Source organism: Physella acuta, unplaced genomic scaffold, assembly GCF_028476545.2.
Source record: "Physella acuta isolate Inbredline_101_S28 unplaced genomic scaffold, ASM2847654v3 ptg000296l, whole genome shotgun sequence".
Taxonomy (NCBI): domain Eukaryota; kingdom Metazoa; phylum Mollusca; class Gastropoda; family Physidae; genus Physella; species Physella acuta.
The window spans coordinates 1-21,147 of record NW_026731815.1 but is presented as its reverse complement, the minus strand read 5'-3'; the positions used below and the strand labels follow the sequence as shown (position 1 = coordinate 21,147).

At 35.7% G+C, this 21,147-nt stretch overlaps 2 protein-coding genes across 2 annotated transcripts; both read right to left on the bottom strand.

Moving 5' to 3' along the window:
• Window positions 1–15,517: 15,517 nt before the first annotated feature.
• On the bottom strand, window positions 15,518–17,409 carry LOC131939826 (sulfotransferase 1C4-like). Its single transcript, XM_059298356.1, has 2 exons — window positions 17,248–17,409; window positions 15,518–15,662 (listed from the first exon to the last, which is right to left on the bottom strand). The coding sequence occupies exons 1-2, from the start codon at window positions 17,375–17,377 to the stop codon at window positions 15,550–15,552; spliced, it is 243 nt and encodes an 80-aa protein (XP_059154339.1). The 5' UTR covers window positions 17,378–17,409; the 3' UTR covers window positions 15,518–15,549.
• A 596-nt stretch (window positions 17,410–18,005) lies between these two features.
• Window positions 18,006–20,492, bottom strand: LOC131939825 (sulfotransferase 1B1-like). Its single transcript, XM_059298355.1, has 4 exons — window positions 20,305–20,492; window positions 19,209–19,381; window positions 18,379–18,531; window positions 18,006–18,109 (listed from the first exon to the last, which is right to left on the bottom strand). Exons 1-3 carry the CDS (start codon window positions 20,486–20,488, stop codon window positions 18,499–18,501), a joined length of 390 nt encoding a protein of 129 aa, XP_059154338.1. The 5' UTR covers window positions 20,489–20,492; the 3' UTR covers window positions 18,006–18,109; window positions 18,379–18,498.
• Between the last annotated feature and the right edge of the window lie 655 nt (window positions 20,493–21,147).

The window sequence follows — 21,147 nt, the reverse complement described above, 5'->3', positions numbered from 1 at the left end:
CAACCTCCAGATATATATTACCTATGATGTTGTTCCGCAGTTGCAATTAGATTATATCGCCCGATCTATCCCCATTAGCGGGCTATTACAATATTTACAGAATAAGTTAACGAATACTATATTCTAGAATTGTATGTTCACAGTTTCAAACTTGAAAAAAAATAGCTATAGGAAAGGCTTTAAAACTAGTAGACTTGTCTTCGTTGGGGGGGGGGGAGATGCCTGGAAGAATCTCTGTTTAAAACCGTTTGTAACAGCGAATTAAAATATAACCGATTAAGAAAAATCAACGGCATATGCCTAATACAAATTTAAATGGCATAACTTAAAGTTGAGAGAGAAGGTGAGAGGAAATAGGTAGGGTCGTTTAGGTGGGGGGGGGGGGAGATACATATAACTCGACAATGGCAAAAAATGGAGATACAATATAGTCTTTTAAAATGAATTGAATTACAGTGTTTCCTCCTAATTTCGCATTTTGTTTATTGCGGACTCGCTGGCTTGCGGGTCATCAAAACACAGATACATAAAATATGTAGGCTACCTAATACGTTTTATAATGTAATGTGCCACCGACAACAATCTATGGTCACATATGACTGGAGTAAAAAACAGAGCTACATTATAAAGAGCTTCTAAGATCGAATTGTAGTGTCTGTTCTTATGTACGGCAATTATTTTATTAACGGATTTATTTGATCTTGTGCTTTACTTTTTGACATTTGCTATACTTGTTTTATTATTATTTTATCACACAAAAACTCTACCCAAAGAGATATAATCGTGTTTTCTTTATAATCATAATGTAATAACTTGGTTATGTCCCGTTGATCGCAAAATAAAATATTTTTATATTCTATTTAGCATATTGTGTGACTGCAGAAAACCGACTATTCTTCTTACACAACATTTGTCCTAAACTTTTCTCAGTCGGCACTACGATTTTCTTTTACTCTTGGCTAATAAACACAACCACAAACGGGTAACAAAACACTAGACAAAATAGGGAGAAGTTGGTTGTCAAGGGGTGTGGATAGGTCTAGCGCAGGGGTCGGCAACCTTTCGAAGCGGAAGAGCCAAAAGTTACAATTTTCAAAATTTTCCTGGTTTTAAAGAGCCACTAACATTTTTTTTTATTTCAAATATTTTTTTTTAATTAAGATTATTATTATTTGTGCAAGGAGCTGGACAGCCGCATCTTGATATTAAAAGAGCCGCATGCGGCTCGCGAGCCGCAGGTTGCCGACCCCTGGTCTAGCGGGTCTTCAAAACATGCATACATAGAACAGAGGCGTAGCGAGGGGGGTGCGTATCGCACCGGGTGACACCATTTAGGGGGATGACACCAAGGCAAAAAATAGCAAAATATATAGAGAAAAACTTGAGGGGGGGGTGCAAATCGAAAACTTGAGGAGGGGGGGATTCAAATAGAACATTTGAAAGTTTGTCGCTACGTCTCAGGGGGGTGACACCATTAAGTGCCGCACCGGGTGACACCCGACCTCGCTACGCCACTGACATAGAATATGTATTTAGTACATATTATTTTATTATGTAAAGTGCCCCCAACAACAAAACGTGGTCTAATTGTGGACATGAGTAAGAGAACAGACCAGGATGGTATAGAGCTGCTGAGATGAAATTGTAGTGTCTGTTCTTATACACGGCAATTATTTTAGTATCGGATTTATGTGATCTTGTGCTTTACTTTTTGAAAGTTATTGCTGAACTTGTCTGATATTGATTTTATTTCACCTAAACTGTTCACAACGATTTTTTAAAATTATTCAGCAATAATTAAGTATATTCCTTTTGACCGTAAAATTAATACGTTTGTATTTTCCCTCATGTAATAGGCCTTAAGGTGGTGGTTGGGGACGTGTGTAGGGGAGGGGATGCCTTGAATACAATAATGTAAAGATTTAGGTACAAGTCTTCTTCATTTTTTTTTTGAGACACAGTACTTGAAAATAATTAGCTGCCATAGTCTGAAATTCGACGTGTTTAAAAACATAATTAGGTAACTGTGATAAAATGAACAGATTTAAAAACAAATAAACTACAAAACACGTCACACATAACTTGGCGGACAAAAATAATTTATAAAATACTAGAAAAAAAAGGGATTCAGATATAAAATGAAAACATTGTTTACAATGTATTACACGATGCGTGGTTGATGGCAAATTCCAGCAGGTAATTTAAGTAAATAGCCGATATACATTATTAGAGAAAATAGCAGGCGACTATTACCCATTTAAAATTAATAAGGGAGGTAATAAAAATGAAATGTATTAAAATGTAATAAAATAATTATTTATCACATAAACAACAACATCCAACATTTAAAATTCATTAACTGTAAACTTAAAAGAAATTTTAGTTGGTTAATTGAAATATATGTATTGATATTAATTTTTTTGTAAGAATCTATAAGAAATTATAAAGTATGCAAAACATAAAAACACTATCTATATGTTACAATTACTTTATTAAATTAAGAGAAAAATCTTATAGCTATAATCCGCCTGTTGTCCATTTCTACTATTCTCGATTATACGAAGTATAGCAAAAAAAAAAAAAAAAAAAAAAAAATAAATTTTTAAAAAATAAATTTAAAAAAAAAAAAATACGAAGTATAGCGCCATCCTGCTCACCTGGCATCAGAAGACTTTTGCAGCCGGTGGATTAGGAAGAATTATGAGAGTGATGACAGATAGGAAGAGAGTTTAACCAGCAACTTTTCGAATTATTTCCCTTAGGTTGACCTTTCCAGCAGCTGCAACCAGTCAGATAGAAATTTTTACTGTTTGGAATATTGGAGTTACGTCCCTTTAGTAAATTATTCATGCCTTATTTATGGGATGTTCTGAAACACTGGCATAGCAGTATAAAAGCCAAATAAAATACATATAAATATCTTTTACAACTAAAGACTTGCTAGTGCTGAAGCTTTTGCTAAAATATTCTTAATCTGGATTGGACCAAAAGTTTAAAAACACAATTATTTTAAATTTTGAAAGTAATTGCTTGTGATGTTAACATATTTTTTTTTTTTTGCTTGTTAGTAAAATGTTTTTTTTTTTCTTGTTGCAAGAGCTACATCCCCTTATTATAATCACAGCCATCTTTGGTGCATTCTTTGTATAATTATTCTGTTATGTAATATGTCAGGTTTATTTTTAACTCAGTCCTTCATATGTAATAATGATATAATAAAAAAATAATAATATTTAAAAAAAAAAAATACGAAGTATAGAGAAAGTCTTGTAATCGTGCAAAAAAAATCGAGATTTTTACAAATCTTGACGTTTTACACCTCACTGATACGGAAAAACATAATTTTGCAATCTTGTCCGTATGTTTGTGTGTGTGTGTATGTGTGTGTGTCCGTGTGTAAACACGATAACTTGAGTACCGTTAGAGCTAGGTTGATGAAATTTTATATATAAGTATTTTATCAAAATCGTAGATCCGTATCAACTTTTGAGCGATTTTTGATAACCGGAAGTGGTACTTTTTCTTATTTGAATTTTTCAAAAGCCTATAACTTGAGTACTATTTCAGATAGATAAATAAAATTTGATATGTAAGTAAAAGATCTAATTCTCTACCTTGTTTCAAATTTTGAGTAATTTCCGTTGACCGGAAGTACTAATTTACGCTATTTCCGATTTCTCAAAAAACGCATGTGAATTTATAAAGTACTAATAATATTTTTTTTCTACTAGATTTTATTCTATTTTTAAAAGTTAAAGTAAACAAAAATTATGTCTATATTCCGAGTTGACATCCCACGTAGTGTTATATTAGAATATTCGAGAAAGTTTAGGGGAGATCACTCCCGGTTTATTTTAGTGTTGGATCTCTCTGAAATAAAGGCCATCTATAATTAATAGGTATGTCATCCCAAAAATTACCTATATAGCCACGGCTAAACCATCTCAAAGCCAACAATTAAACATCTGAATAAAATCATTAGAGAGTACATATTTCAGACCACAATTACAAACATTAGCCACACCACTTTAGTACAAAACAAACTTCATGGACGAATAAACCTACACGATATACAGACCAAAATCAATACATTCAGACTAACACACATTAGCAGAATAATTAGCCAACCAAACTTTCACCCTCTAGCTCACTACTATATAGGCATTCAGCTCAACAAACTTACAAAAATCAATAATACAACTCCACATTACATAGGAGGAAAACATAGTCCCTTTTACACCGAATGTTTACAAATATTAAAAAAACAACGAAAAACTTGTTCACGAAAAATCACAAAACATCTACAAAAAGTTAGTGCAAAAACTCTCAACCCCACTATACAACAGAATTAAATGGTGTAGGAAATAGGCTCTAATAGACACAATAGACACCTTCAGGAACCTACACCTTAAAACCATCACACCCAAAGCCAGGTAAATAACTTACATCTACAATTCAACACCCCTAACAAAACAACAGAAACCCTTTTGCCCACTATGCAGACAAAACACACCCGAAACCGAAACGCACATCTATTTAGAATGCCCCACCATACAAAACATGAAAAAGACGCTAGAAACCAAAATTTTAAAAAAACGAGACCTTCAATATCGATATAGTCATAACTCTAAACAAAATCCCAAAACAAAGAGACAGGGCGGACCTAGAGCAAAATGCAAGGACGGTAGCTATATGTAGACAGACTATTTGGAACAGTAGAATAAAAGCAAAACACGACAAGGTACAGTTCTCGGGACACGTACTAGACTTGATTTATCGTAGAGGACTCGACAATGACAGCACTCAAACACATATACCATAATTAGCAACACCACAACGTAAAGAACATATTACACTGCATTTGCCACCTGGCCCGCCTAATCTAACCGAGACATCCCCTACCATCACACCCTCCCCGCCCCCCAATATCAAATTCCCCCTCATAACTGCATCCCCTTCGTCCCCATGACCCCCACCCCTGTGTTGAAATACTATGTTAAATACTGAAAATGATGTATTATCCAAATACATTTCTAACAACATTAATTTGACTCCCACCCCTCAACCCCCATGTCCCCACCTTGTTTCGCATCATTTGTCATTGAGTTTCCTATTGTTGCTTTTTGTGTATTTTTTATTTATACAGCTTACAAACATTGTAAATCCATCATTTGTTTTTATTTTAGTATTATCATATATGTAAGGTACTTTGGTCCACAAAGTACAAAATGACCCCAATGGCCCCTACTCCTTTTGTATTCATTTTATTATCACCAAATTATTACTTACAGTTGTTTGGTTAACTTTACTAACTCTTTTATGAGAACACTGTTAACCAATTGTTGACCTTTAAAACTCCACTGTATCCCCACACTACGTGATAGCTACACGCCTACCCACCCCTAACCCGTCCGTACTAAACATTCAAATAAACATAAACACCGACTTGAACATACCAACCTTTCATCCTCCCGCTAAATCGCTCACACATCAATCTGTTCGCCAACCCCCCCCCCCCAAACCCACACGGGAACAGGGCATTTCCCCCCTGTCAATTACCCCCCGGATATTCCCCCCCCCCCCCCGACATTACCCCCCAGAGTAATTACCCCCCCCCCCTGTCAATTACCCCCCGCCCAGTAGGACATTACCCCCCGGACAGGGTTAGAGTTAGGGTTAGGGTGAGGGTTAGGGTTAGGTTTTAGGGCTAGGGTTAGGGTTAGGGCTAGGGCTAGGGCTAGGGTTAGGGTTAGGTTTTAGGGCTAGGGTTAGGGTTAGGGTTAGGGTTAGGGTTAGGGCTAGGGTTAGGGTTAGGGTTAGGGATAGGGATAGGGCTAGGTTAGGGTTAGGGTTAAGATTAGGGTTAGGGTTAGGGTTAGGGTTAGGGTTAGGTTTTAGGGCTAGGGTTAGGGTTAGGGCTAGGGCTAGGGTTAGGGTTAGGGTTAGGTTTTAGGGCTAGGGTTAGGGTTAGGGTTAGGGCTAGGGTTAGGGTTAGGTTTTAGGGCTAGGGTTAGGGTCAGGGCTAGGTTTAGGTTTAGGTTTAGGGCTAGGGTTTGGGTTAGGTTTAGGGTTAGGGCTAGATTTATGTTTATTTTTAGGTCTAGGGTTAGGGTTAGGGTTAGGGTTAAGATTAGGGTTAGGGTTAGGGCTAGGGTTAGAGTTAGAGCTAGGGTTAGGGTTAGAGCTAGTTTTAGGGTTAGGGTTGTGTCTAGCTTTGGTTTTGGTTTTGTGTGAAGTTTTAGGCTAAGGTGGATGCTTAGGTTTTGGTCTTTTTCTTAAGGTTTGGATTAAAGTAGTATATAGGGATAAAATTCTAGTTAGAGTTAGGATTTTAACTTGAGAGGGGGGGGGGGGGGGGGTAATTCCCCGGGGGGGGGGGGGGTAATTGACAGGGGGGTAATTGACAGGGGGTAATTGCTCCGGGGGGTAAATACGGGGGGAAAATGTCCGGGGGGGAAATATCCAGGGGGGTAATGTCCTGTAGCCACCCTCAGACATGATAACCCACAATCACTTTAACTGTTCCGACGACCCCACCACCCACCCCAACACCAATTTCCAGAACTTATTTAAAGTTCTAAATCGTGTTTCTTTGCCCTCATCTTTCACACAGAAACCTTTTGAAAACTCAATGCGACCAGTACATATATAAACACTCTTTCAACTAGTCAACTTAATTTGTTTCCCTACATAGAAAATGCTTCACTGTCCCATTGACATATTTTGAAGAATTTCCTTTCCACTCCCCACCAAGACTTCTGACACTTTCATTTGACCTGCACCCCTTTTACTGTCATCCTCTCCAATTTTTTTTTATAATCATATACATGACATCATGTAAATATTCATTATGTGCATTTGCAAAACCTTATGTAAAAAATGTGATGTTGATGTAGTTGTTTTAATTGCAAATAAAGTATAAAAAAAAAAAAATGTTTCCCTACATAGAAAATGCTTCACTGTCCCATTGGCCCTCTCTGAAAGATTTCTTTCCACTCCCCACCCAGACTTCTGAAATTTCATTTGACCTTCACCCCTTTTACTGTCATCCTTTTCTATTTTGTATAATCACATACATGACAGCATGTAAATATTCATAATGTACATTTGCAAAACCTTTCGTTTTTATTTGATGTTCGAAACAATGTAAAAAAATGTGATGTTGATGTACTTGTTTAAATTGCAAATAAAAAAAAAACAACTCTGAAATAAAGTATAAATAATGATTTTAGCGTTTGGTTTGAGAAAGTACTGCGTATCTGTGATTGAATCCATGCGGTATCTTTGGAGATTTTACTTTTCTCGACTGAAGGAAGTGAATGTAGGGCTACATAATCGGGGTAAATGAGGCGTTCGGGGTCGGCAACCTGCGGCTCGCGAGCCGCATGCGGCTCTATTGATGTCAAGATGTGGCTCTCCAGCTCCTTGCACAAATACTCATAGTTATATTATTTTATTTTCAAAACTCATAACAAAAATTATACTGTAAAGAAACACAAGTTTAAACAGAAGGAAACAACTCAGAGAACAGTGCGAAAGTATACGGACAGCCGCTTGGGCACCAGGCCCAGCCCCACATCCGTGGGGACTATTCCATTCTTGCCACTGCCCAAGTGCCGACTTTTTCAAATATCGTTGAATGGGAAATGTTATTTTATTTATAATGCATTTCCCTATCTGTCGGTAGCCATTCATTTGACGTGAGTGATGTAGGTATTTAGTTATTAGATTCCTACTGATGAACCGGGTACTGGACAGTGGGGTACGAGCTTACCTTGCGTTCAGTGGGGTGGAAGACAAGCCTGGTGAGAACCAAAGTACAGAAGCGACCGATACACGTTAATGAAACAGATATCCAAGCCAGTTGGTCGGAATCAGGGGCTGAGCATGCGTTTCTTTTGATGTCAAGTTGCGGCTCTTTGGTTCCATGCACAAAACATTTTAATAATTTTAATTAATTTTTAAAACTCATTAAAATATTGTTCTGCAACACTCGGTAATGAATAATATAATAATAAACATAAACAAGTAACACTCACTATTCTATTAGACTATTTAGTTACTCATTATTTCAATGTACTTCATATTAAATTGTCAATTCCGAATCGAAACATTTAACTTCACAGTGGGTATCATAAAGAAACTAAACGAGCTAAATATAAAACTGAAAGGAAGGGAAACCCAGCCTATGCCTTGCTTGAAGAATTGGATTGTTTCGAAAAAAAAGTACTTTTTTTGTTAAAGACACGGAGAGCGGTAAATTACATAATTACGAAGAATCTGGAAAAAAAATATCGCGATGAAACCAATGCTACTATTAACATGAATCACTTTAGCATTACTATAAACAAAATGAAGGATCTTTTCGCTGAGAGATTTCGCTCACACGTTTATAGTAGACCCTTTCAACACAAAAAAAATGAGAAAATTTCATATATTTAAAGCTATTTATTTTTAATTATATATATATATATATATATATATATATATATATATATATATATATATATAATCCTATTCAAAAATCATACTAATGACATAAAAATGATTGTGGCTGTTTAACAACTGGGTAATTTTGTAAATTGTAACTTTTGGCTCTTCCATCTCAAAAGGTTGCCGACCCCTGTCCTATAGGCATTTAGAGATGCTTGTTTCTTATTCAGCTATATTTCAATTCGCTATTACTAATCCTTGAAAAGTCATTTCTTAAATCATTTTTTTTTCAAGTTCAATGATGTAATCATTTAATTTTAAATTATAATTTTCGTCATGTATTTAATTTATACTGGGGTTTGTGTTTTTCCACTATAAAATGTGTTTTTTTCCTCCTATAGTACAGCCTTGTGAAGTATACATTTTAGCTATAGTCGCTCTGTAAATATTATGATGTACTCTTAGAGGAATTTTGAAATCAAAAAATTTTTTTTTTATTCTTGACTTATAAACACAACCACAAACTGGTAAAAAAAACACTGGACAAAATAGGGAGAGGTTGGGTGTCGAGGGGTGTGGATAGGTCTAGCAGGTCTTCAAAACATACCAACATAGAATATGTATTTAGTACATATATTATTATGTAAATCGCCCCCAACAACAATACGTGGTCTAATTGTGAACTAGAGTAGGAGAACAGACCAGGATGGTAAAGAGCTGCTGAGATGAAATTGTATTGTCTTTTCTTATACACGGCAATTATTTTAGTATCGGATTTATGTGATCTTGTGCTTTACTTTTTGAAAGTTATTGCTGAACTTGTCTGATATTGATTTTATTTCACCTAAACTGTTTACAACGATTTTTAAAAAGTATTTAGCAATAATTAAGTATATTCCTTTTGACCGTAAAATTAATACGTTTGTATTTTCCCTCATGTAATAGGCCTTAAGGTGGTGGTTGGGGACGTGTGTAGGGGAGGGGATGCCTTGAATACAATAATATAAAGATTTAGGTACATGTCTTCTTCATTTATTTTTTGAGACACAGTACTTGAAAATGATTAGCTGCCATAGTCTGAAATTCGACGTGTTTAAAAACATAATGAGGTAACTTTGATAAAATGAACAGATTTAATAAACAACTAACCACGACAGATAACTTAGCGGACAAATATAATTTATAAAATACTAAAAAAAAAAGATTAAGATATGAAAACATTGTTTCCAATGTACTATTGATGGCACATTATATCAGGTAATATATAATATAAGTAAACAGCCGATGTATATAAACTAAAAACAAATGGCGCCCCATTTCGGTCTGGCACACAAGTAGATGCTAAGATATGTACGTGTTGTCATTAAAGCGTTTTCAGGACTGAAAATGTCAATGGAAATATAGTTTTAACAATACAAGGTTGAGCTTTTTTAATAAAAATTGTATTTTTTACTTTCTCGTATATACGTAGTATAGAGAAAGTATTGTAATCGTGCAAAAAAAAAAAATCGAGATTTTTACAAATCTTGACGTTTTACACCTCACTGATACGGAAAAACATAATTTTGCAATCTTGTCCGTATGTCTGTGTGTGTGTGTCTGTCTGTCTGTCTGTCCGTGTGTAAACACGATAACTTGAGTACCGTTACAGCTAGGTTGATGAAATTTCATATATAAGTATTTTATCAAAATCGTAGATCCGTATCAACTTTTGAGCGATTTCCGACAACCGGAAGTGGTACTTTTTCTACTTTGAATTTTTCAAAAGCCTATAACTTGAGTACTATTTCAGATAGATAAATGAAATTTCACATGTAAGTAAAAGATCTAATTCTCTACCTTCTGTTAAATTTTGAGTAATTTCCGTTGACTGGAAGTAGTAATTTACGCTACTTCCGATTTCTCAAAAAACTAATGTAAATTTTAAAAGTACTAATAATATTGCGCACTATTATGCGCTTTTTTATTTCGCGTTCACTTGGTGTGCAATTAATTTGTCTACGAGATTTTATTCTATTTTTAAAACTTTAAGTATTTAAAATGGATTAAAAATCATGTCTATAGCCCGAGTTCCCATCCCCTGTAATTTTATATAAAAATATTCGAGAAAGTTTAGGGGAGATCACTCCCGGTTTATTATATGTAGCTATTGAAACTGTTTTAATTACTCTATCCTCCGAAACAGACGCCATGATTCTGAAATTGATTATTCATTGAGCGGGTGCTCTTCTTCTGTTCTGCAGCATATATGTATATACGTTGTTTGGAAGAATTGGGAGCAGTGTTTCTTCCAGACTTTTTTCTCCGGGGTGGCACTTGAAATTTTTTTCGGGGGGGGGGGGGGGGGGGGGGGGCGGCGGTAAACTTTTTTCGGGGGGGGCGGATTTTGTTAAAAAAATATATTTTCTATATAAATTATATACATTTCATTTCGTTCAGGGGGGGGGGGGCGGTAGAAATTTTTCGGGGGGCTTGCCCCCCCCCCCCCCCCTCCCCCGAAGAGATGCCTGGAAGAAACTCTGATTGGGAGGGACAATGGCAAGCGATTACTTGGCTTTGGCTGAGCAATAAGTTACTTCCCATTTTAAATTGTTAAGGGAGGTTAAAAAAAAGAAAAATTATTAAAATTTAATAAAATAATTATTCATCATACTAACAATGAAATTTAATATTTAGAACTTATCAATTTAAATAAAAATAAAGAAATGCATTTTAGTCTATTAAGAGATGTGTGTTATTAGTAATGTTTTATATGAATTAGTAAGCAATTATACAGTATTTAAATTTATAAACACACTACCTATATGTTAAAATTGCTTTATACAATTTAGAGAAACACTACTTACATTTATTACTTTCATAGGTGTATTATTATTTACAATTTCGGATCTCTTATAAAGAAAATTGATGAATAAATAACTCAAACGTATTGTCTGAGAAACTTATTTTTATGGAGGAACTTTTCTCTAAATTTAATAAACCGGGAGTGACCTCCCCTAAACTTTCTCGAATATTCTAATATAAAATTACGAGGGATGGCAACTCAGGACATAGACTATATTTTTTATCCATTTTTAATTACTTAAACTTTTTTATAAAAGAATAGAATCTCGTAAAACAAAAAGTATTGCACACCAAGTGAAAAGTTTCCCTTTCAAACCTGACGGTCTATGGGGCAAGTGAAGTAGAGTTCACTTGTTTCTGTGACCTCGGAATATGAAGAGATAGTGTGGTCAGCACTATGCCCAGCCGCCTTTACTTTCCCTAACAGGAGTTAGATACCCATCAGAGTTGTTTGGACTCAGGGACGGTCTACTGACTTGAACTCGGATTCGAACCTAACGGGTTAGCAGTCCAGCTCTCTACCGCTAGACCACTCCGTCCCACACCAAGTGAACGCCTAATAAAATGTGTATAAAAGTGCGTGAAATTATTAATACTTTATAAATTTACATGCGTTTTTTGAGAAATCGGAAATAGCGTAAATTAGTACTTCCGGTCAACGGAAATTACTCATAATTTGTTAGAAGGTAGAGAATTAGATCTTTTACTTACGTGTGAAATTGCATGCATCTATCTAAAATAGTACGCAACTTATAGGCTTTTGAAAAATTCAAAGTAGAAACAGTACCACTTCCGGTTATCGGAAATCGCTCAAAAGTTGATCAGGATCTACGATTTTGATAAAATACTTTTATATGAAATTTCATCAACCTAGCTGTAACGGTACTCAAGTTATCGTGTTTACACACAGACAGACACACAGACACACAGACATACGGACAGAATTGCAAAGTCCAGTTTCTACGACTCGATAACGCATAAAACGCCAAAACGTTTATATATTTGTATGTATAATTTTTGCCTGATTAAAATAAGTCCTCTATACTCCGGATGTGATGAAGGACTGAGGAGTAAAACGGTGAAAACTGTCAAAATTTCATGTTATTTTTGTGCACGATTACAATACTTTCTCTATACTTCGTATATACGAGAAAGTAAAAATTCATCAAACATTACAAGTGTGGCTATAACAATATTTACAGAGCGACTATAGCTCAAATGTATACATCATAGTGCTGTGCTACAGTAAGAAACAACATGATATTACATGGGAAAACACAAACCCGCTAATAAACTAAAGAAACTACGAAAATAATAATTAAAAATTAAATGTTTACACTCTTCAACTTGACAAAAATTATTGAAGAAATGGCTTTTCTGGGTTCAGCAATAGCGAATTGAAATATAGACGAATAAGAAACATGCATCTGTAGAGGCCTATAGGAAAATTAGCTGGAATAACTTAAAGCAGTGTGTGTGTGTGTGTGTTAGAGAGAGAGAGAGAGAGAGAGGGGGTGGGGAGAGAGAAGGGAGGGAGAGGAGGGGTTGGCAGCCAAGGTGTGTGGATAGATCTCGATAATGGTAAATATGTACATAATACTTATTATAATGTAAAGTGCCTTTAACAACAATCCATGGTTAAATAGGAGTAAGAAAACAAAGACGGTAAAGAGCTGCTAAGATCAAATTTTAGTGTCTGTAAGAACAGACACTAAAAGTGTATATAGGGTAATTTATTTCAATATCAGATGTATGTGATTGGTGCTTTACATTTTGACAGTAATTGCTCCTAATGTCTAATAATTATTTTATCTAACCTAAATCAGACATAAATGGAGGTAATCCTATTTTTGTAATTCTAGTTTATTAATTTTGTAATGTCCCTTTGATCGTAAACCACAATACTTAACACTCCTAGCATGTAATATTGGCCCTAGTGGGCTGTAATACATGAGGAGAAATAAAAGGATTGAAAAAAGGTACTTTGGACTTTACATTCTGTTTTGCCCTGTACACAGTATACATTACATACAACACGTCAGAGCTATGCCGGGTTTCAGATACAATTCTTAAAACATGATTGGTTGCCAAGAATCTGAAATTCGACAGATTTAAAAACAAATAAACAACTAACCTCGAAAGATAACTTGGTGGAAAAATATAATGTATATAATACAGAAAAAACAGATTAACGTTTCAAATCTTGTTTACAGTTTATTACAACATGTGTGGTTGAAAGCCGATTCCAGCAGGCATTTGGATTAAACACTGTGTTGATCAGAGGCGTAGCGACAAACTTTTCGATTTGCACCCCCCCTCAAGATTTCGATTTGCACCCCCCCCCCCCTCAAACTTTCGATTTGCACCCCCCTCAACCTTTCAATTTATTTTTCCAACCCATTTTGGCGCCCCCTAAGGTCGGCGCCCGGGGACATATGTCCCCCCCCCGCCCCCCCCCCCCTCGCTACGCTACTGTCCATTCTAGTCTGGTACACAAGTAGCCTATATGCTAATGTATGCACGTTGTTTAATTAGAAATATTTGGTATTATCAGGACAAAACATTTCATTGGAAAATAGGAATATAGTTGTAGACAATAGAAGGTTGTTTTGTTGTTGTTGTTGTTGTTTTGTTTTTGTTTTTGTTAATTTATTTATCCTCCGAAACACGGGCCATAAATTGATCCTTCGTGAAGTTGGTGCTCGGCTGCTATTCTGCAGCATATACCATTTTAAGTTGCTTGGAAGAACTATTGGAGCTAATCGCAGGCGAATACTTGACTTTGTCTGAGCAATAAATTACCTCCCATTTGAAATTGGTAAGGGAGGTAACGGAAAATAAATATTAAAATTTGTTAAATTACGTATTTATAATATAAAAAACGACATTAACATTTAGAATTAATTATTTGCTAAAACAATATGTAATGCCGATAGGGCTATAAAAAAGTGCCCGATGGCTAATGGTTAATATGCAATGTAGCACAACTTTACCGTATTTTTTATTCATATGCACACTACCTTTATGTGAAAATAGGTTTGGTTACTAAAGAGAAAATCGTTATTCTCATAACACGTCACTGTAAATAATAACAATTAAGATCAAATTTTGGATCTCTTTGAAAAAAGAGACGAATTAATTATGCCAACAGTAGGTCTGTGAAACTACAGAGTATATAATGGAATATTCTCGGCGCTAAGCAATTGGTTCCCCGATATAACGTTAAAGTTAAAACAACCCCTTCAAATAGACACCGAAGTATTTGCTCTAATCAAAAGTGCTCCCGACTCCTTGACTAGTGTAATATAGGCTCCCGACATATGGGCACACGACAAATGTGCTCCGACAAATGGGCTCCAGACATACAATCATGGCTTAAGATATTATTTTAATATTGTCAAATTTTAAGTGACCTGAAGTAGCGACTTATGCTATTTCCGATTTCACGAAATCCATAAGAATTTGATAATTACGTCATATTGAAGCACAGTACTTTTTTCTACGAGATTTTATTATATTTAAAAATTGTAATATACTTTTTAATGGAGTATTGAGCACCATTTCCTACGTCTGGAAAAATCTTTAGGATTTGATTATTTGTAATCAAGTTCTCATAAATAATACTCTAAAAAAATATTCGTTACATTTTTTTTCCCAAAAAAAAAATGTTTTGTCACAAAGTTCAATATTTCTATAGCCAGATTGCACTAAAATTGCCCCCCCCCTTACTATTATAAAAGTGGATTTGAAGTTTGATGATCAGATCACATGACCTCACAGCAGTGGCATCGCTTGGTAGGGTGTCACCCTCCCCCTACACACACCAAAGGAAAACATGTATTTTATATATATATATATATATATATATATATATATATATATATATATATATATATATATATATATATATATATATATATATGTATATATAAAATAAAATATAAATAAATAAATAAATAAACAAATATATATATATATATATATATATATATATATATATATATATATATATATATATATATATATATATATATATATATATATATATATATATATATATATTACATATAAATATATATTTATATATAATATTATATATAATATATATATATATATATATATATATATATATATATATATATATATATATATATATATATAATATTATATATTGTATATATATATATATATATATTTATTTATATTTATATTTAGAAATGTCTACTACACTTTTAGGATGAATATTTATTTTTATTTAATTTATTCAGATAATCACAACACATATATTTGATCCGCAAAACGTGTCCCGTCCAACTTTTTCATCTCTTCATCAATGGCCTCACTTTGGGCCACAGTCAGCCAGTTTTTCCAGTCGCCTACTTGGCCTGTAGAAGACAATAAATGAAATAATTAATGTATTAGCATAAACAAATTAAATTTAAAGTTAGTTTTTTTCACGTTATATCTTAATTTTTAAGGTTAGGTTTCCGTCTTTTTAGCACTAACTGTATTACAGATCTAGAGATCTATGTGCGGATATCGACTTCTGCTATAAACTATTACTATTATACTGGTACGTGACATACATAAATAAATAAATATTTTTCACGGATCTGGAGTTTTCAGAACTATCTGTCTAATACGATTATCAATTTCTTATACGATTTTTGTTTGTTTGAACGTTTGAAATGTAAAATATTGCATACATCACTTCATACAATTTTTTTTACTGTCTTTTGTTGTTCTTTCTGTAAAAGTATTTTTTTATTTTATAGTAAAGTGTCCCTTTCAAACCTGACGGTCTATGGGGCAAGTGAAGTAGAGTTCACTTGTTTCTGTGACCTCGGCATATGAAGAGATAGTGTGGTCGGCACTATTACTTTCCCTAACAGGAGTTAGGTACCCATCAGAATTGGGTGGACTCGGGGACGTCTACTGACCCGGATTCGAACTCGAGACTAACGGGTTAGCAGTCCAGCTCTCTACCGCTAGACCACTCCGTCCCACTTTATTATACAGTAGTGCATATATTTAGTTGCGCCCTAATTATAATTTAACAAGACATAAGTCAACAGGAACACAAGAAACATTGACGTCACGAACGAGTAAAATGTCGGCCCAGTCAAGGGAGACAAGCTTTTGGTGACATGCTCAGAAAATGTATCCTATGTATTTTATGAACCTCCCAGAAAAATAAAAAAAAAACACTGTTGTTTTTTCATGAACGCAAACGGGATGTATTGCGGCCATTGGCTCAGTTTTTTTTTTTTTTTTTTTTTTTTTTTAATCATCTGCCTCTGGACAGGTAAAAAAACAAAACTTAAGCCGGAGAAATAAAGAAAACACACAAAATATTTGAAGATTGTGCAGTGAATTTCTGTAAAAGTAATTTTTGTTTCTGTAAATGCATAATTATTTATGCCAAGACAGGTTTTTTTGGAACAATTAGAAACATTACCATTATTTTATTTTTTTAGGATTAAGAATTTAATTTCGCTATTGGTTTTCCATTTAAGTCAGTGACAATTGAAAATTTTTAGTATTATATAAGCATATAGGGTAATAGATAAGTTTATGTAACCTATAATAATATTATTTTTAATGTATGAAGAAATTTTTTAATTTATATTTTGCTTCCATTTAAATGTGCTATATTTTCAACATCGTTTAGTAAAAATCGTAATTATTGTTTCCCTTACAATTCAAAATTTTTGCTATGGGAAGTAACAAAAAATATATTCACTGAATGTAATCAGCATAATTTGATATTATGTTGCGTTTAAATGTATTAAACATTAATGTGTAGAGTATTTATTTATCACACATTTTCTTGTATTTGTATATTCAGTTTAGAAAAGGTTGAATAAACTATAAATATTACTCCGCCCCACACAATAAAAAAAAATACGCAAACCCATATGTTATAACCACTACCCAAGTACCTACCCTATTAATAAATAAGAGACTAACCTTTTCGTAATAGCTTGCGAGAGATGGGGTTTTTCGTATCGTAAACTTTCTTCATCGCGTCAAAGCCGGCAGCTTTAGCTATCTCATCAACAAGTTTATCATCAAGGGATAACTCTAGGAATGCAGCCATCCTTCTTATCTCCCTTGGCAGGCCCTGCCGAGTTGAGAAACAACAGACTTTTACAACAAATGTAATTAAACGTTAGGAGTTATCCCTCGTGTGCCTGTTTCAAAAGTCAGACCGAGCAGAGGCGTAGCGTGGGGGGCGGGGGGGGGGGACATATGTCCCCGGGCGCCGGCCGAACTCAGGGGTCGCTAAAAAGGGTTGGAAAAATAAATTGAAAGCTTGAAGGGGAGTGCAAATCGAAAGTCTGGGGGGGGGGGGGGGGGGGGAAATCGAAAGTTTGTCCCCGGGCGCCGGGAAGGGTCGCTACGCTTCTGAGACCAAGCAAATTTCTGAGACGTAGTCAGCGTTAAAAGAAAGTTAACTAGGAATGTTAAGATTCAATATTCCGTGTTCTAACACATTTATAAGACCATTTGTAAACGTTTATCTAATATATATATATATATATATATATATATATATATATATATATATATATATATATATATATATATATATATATATTTACAAACCACATACATATAATATACACAGACATACATATATACACAAAATCACATGTATATATTTATAAAAGCTAACATATATGTATCTATATACTGTCAGGATACATGTTTAAAAAGCGTCTGACCTCTTTCATGGCTTCAAAAGAGACAACAAGTACGGGTAGGTTAGGGTTATCCTTAATAACTTGATCCCATTCTAAGTAGTAGTCGATGTAAGATCCATATTCCACTGGGGACATACAGCATTTTTTTTTTTAGAATTTAAGCACGAATTAATTTTGTGAATTGTTAAATATGTTTAGGTTTTCTACAACCACAGTAGAGGGTTGGATAGGAATTTAGAAGGTTCTAATCTAAGAAAGTAACAGTGGTTTCATTACAATTTTTTTTTTAAATGAGATAGATCCATCATCTTGGATATACACCCCCCCCCCCCACCCCCCACCAACCGCCACCACAACAACCACGACAGCCGCTACCTATGTCACTGTATCTCACCTAACCCATCCAGATACAACTGAAACCAGTTTTTAAAAGTCCCGTTGTATTTGTTCATCATTTGCAACGTCAGCACGTGGTTGTAATAGGACACCGACGTGTCTTTAGGGTTCCTGATGGTTATAATCGATTTCGTTTTTTTTCCTCCGCCAGCTGAAATAGGAACATCGGAAAATGACGAGCAACCAAATGTCATGAAAAGTGTCAATGACGTGATTTTATTAAAATAAAAAAAGTACATCTTTAGAAGCAAATAATTAATTTGTAATAAAAGGAGAATGTGTTTTATTTTTTTACAGTCAGAATTTATCCTCAAGACTGAGTTAGAACTGACCGCATTATCTATTCATATGACGAGGTCACAGAAACAGGTGAACTCTACTTCACCTGCCCTATTTGAAAGAGTAGTGCTGCATCATCGGGTCTACAGTATATGTCGTGTACGGGGATGGCGGACACACATTCACCATTATACCTGATCTGTGCAGGTGCGTAGATTAGCGAATTACCTGTGTAAGTAAATAGTCGAAAAGTTACCTGTGTATGGAAATAGTTGAACAACCAGTGGCGTAGGCAGGGAGGGGGGGGGGGGTTAGGAGGGGGTCATAACCCCCATAGACCCCTCGGTATATATATATAAAGTATGAGGGGCAAATCGAAAGTTTGAGGGGGGGGGGGGTGCAAATCGAAAGTTTGAGGGGGGGGGGGGGGTTGCAAATCGAAAGTTTGTCCCCGGGTAAAAATTGGAACCCCCCCCCTCCCCTTGAGACGATCCTGGCTACGCCACTGCGAACAACTTACCTGTTTAAGTAAATAGTCAAACAACTGACCTGTGTGGGTAAAAAGTCGAACCACAGGTGAGAGTTCAAGACACGAGGGCTGGGGGTGCGGTCGATGTTCTCAGCAGACGACATCTCTAAGAAACTTGTCCCCTTGCCTAGCTCTGACAAGATAGGGTTCTTGGCCACCATCATGCTGAGAACCTCCCAGGTCCAGTGGCAGCCTGATGCGAGCAAGAGAGGATGGAAGCTTTTATTTATACAAACTCAATCTTTGCCGAAGGTACAGTCGGAAATGAAGAGTATATAGTGTACGGCCATGCTTTATATTTTGTTGTTGTAATTCGTCAAACTTTGGAACTGCTAACCCGTTAGTCTCGAATTCGAATCCGGGTTCAAGTCAGTAAACCGTCCATGAGTCCACCCAACTCTGGTGGGTACCTAACTCACGTTAGGGAAAGCGAAGACGGCAGGGCATAGTGCTGACCACACTTTAGGGAAAGTAAAGGCAGCTGGACATAGTGCTGACTACACTATCTCTTCATATGCCGAGGTCACAGAAACAAGTGAACTCTACTTCACTTGCCCTATAGATCGTCAGGTTTGAAAGGGAAACTTTTTTTTTATTCATCAAACTTGAGACTTATGTTACTGTAAAATTAGTTTTGACATCGTCGTAAGACAATCTCCTTTTTTATCTAGACATTTTTACTCCCTGTGAGAGGGCGGGGGGGGGGGGGGGGGGTGTTTGAGTGGGGGGTGTGGTCGTGTCACTTGAAATTTCCAGGGGGGTTGTGGTGGGCACTGGCTAAAATATATAATTTCTATATAAATATAAAATTGTGTTTCTATTTCGTCAACAGAATTTCTTCGGGATGGGAGACTGGAGAATGGGTGGGGGGACTAGGGAATGGGGGGGGGGCAATGCCAGAGAGATGCCTGAAAGAAACAACACCGCTACCGCCTCCCTGATGTGTCACTGTGTCTCTGCTTGTGCAACTGACCAAAAACGCCCATAGTCGAGGGACGCTTATAACACGTTAGGTGGTTACTAATCAAACCATACAGGCTGCATTAGTAGCTTTCTAAACAACTACAGAGCAATCAGACTCTAAAACCTCCATGAACCAAATAGCCTCCAACTCACCTGTTTTGGGGTAACCAAGCAACAGGACGTCATCGTCCCTGAGCTGGACGTCCTTGACCCCAGTGATGTTACTCATGTTGAAACAAGGCAGCAGTTTACCATCGACCTCACACAGCCTCATCTCCACGCCGTCAGCGTCATACACGCTCTTGTTGCTAGGAAACTCCATGCTGTCAAGTTTCATCACGTCTTTCTGTTAAATCAAATTTCATCGGCTGAAATGTGTACCGTATCAAAAGCGTGATGCTTTAGTACATTTCATTGGCTCAAACATTGCATCGCTTAAATACCGATAATAACTGCTGAAAAACAAACTCTTAACAATGCTGTATAAATGTTATTCACGTGTGACGACATACATTTTTAACGATTCTACCACCTTTCGTCTTCGCTGATAATAAACTTGAAATAAAATGTTCACCTTCCAAAAATGGCGGCAGGCAGGACCTATTCCCCACTACAAAAATTTATTTTTTAATTTTTTTTTTTAATTTCGAATCGGCGATTATTTTTTAAAAATGGAGCTGTGTCACTAAAAGAAATATAACGGTTTAAATAAAGTTTGGAAAAAAAACCTTATTAAGTGACGTGAACAACCCCCACCCCACCCCCACTCCCAACACACACACACACACACCACTATGCTCGTCACACTTCATCACAAAACTCCGAATCACCCCCTACCCCTCCCCCTCCTTTCCTACTAGTATCCCGTCATTTATGGACAACACCATGCTCGACATCTTTTGTAAAATGAAAACAAACATGGAACTGTTTACGTTTATATTATCTTACTTACATAAACATCTTCACCACATTCATGTCAGTTTCGCACCATTACCA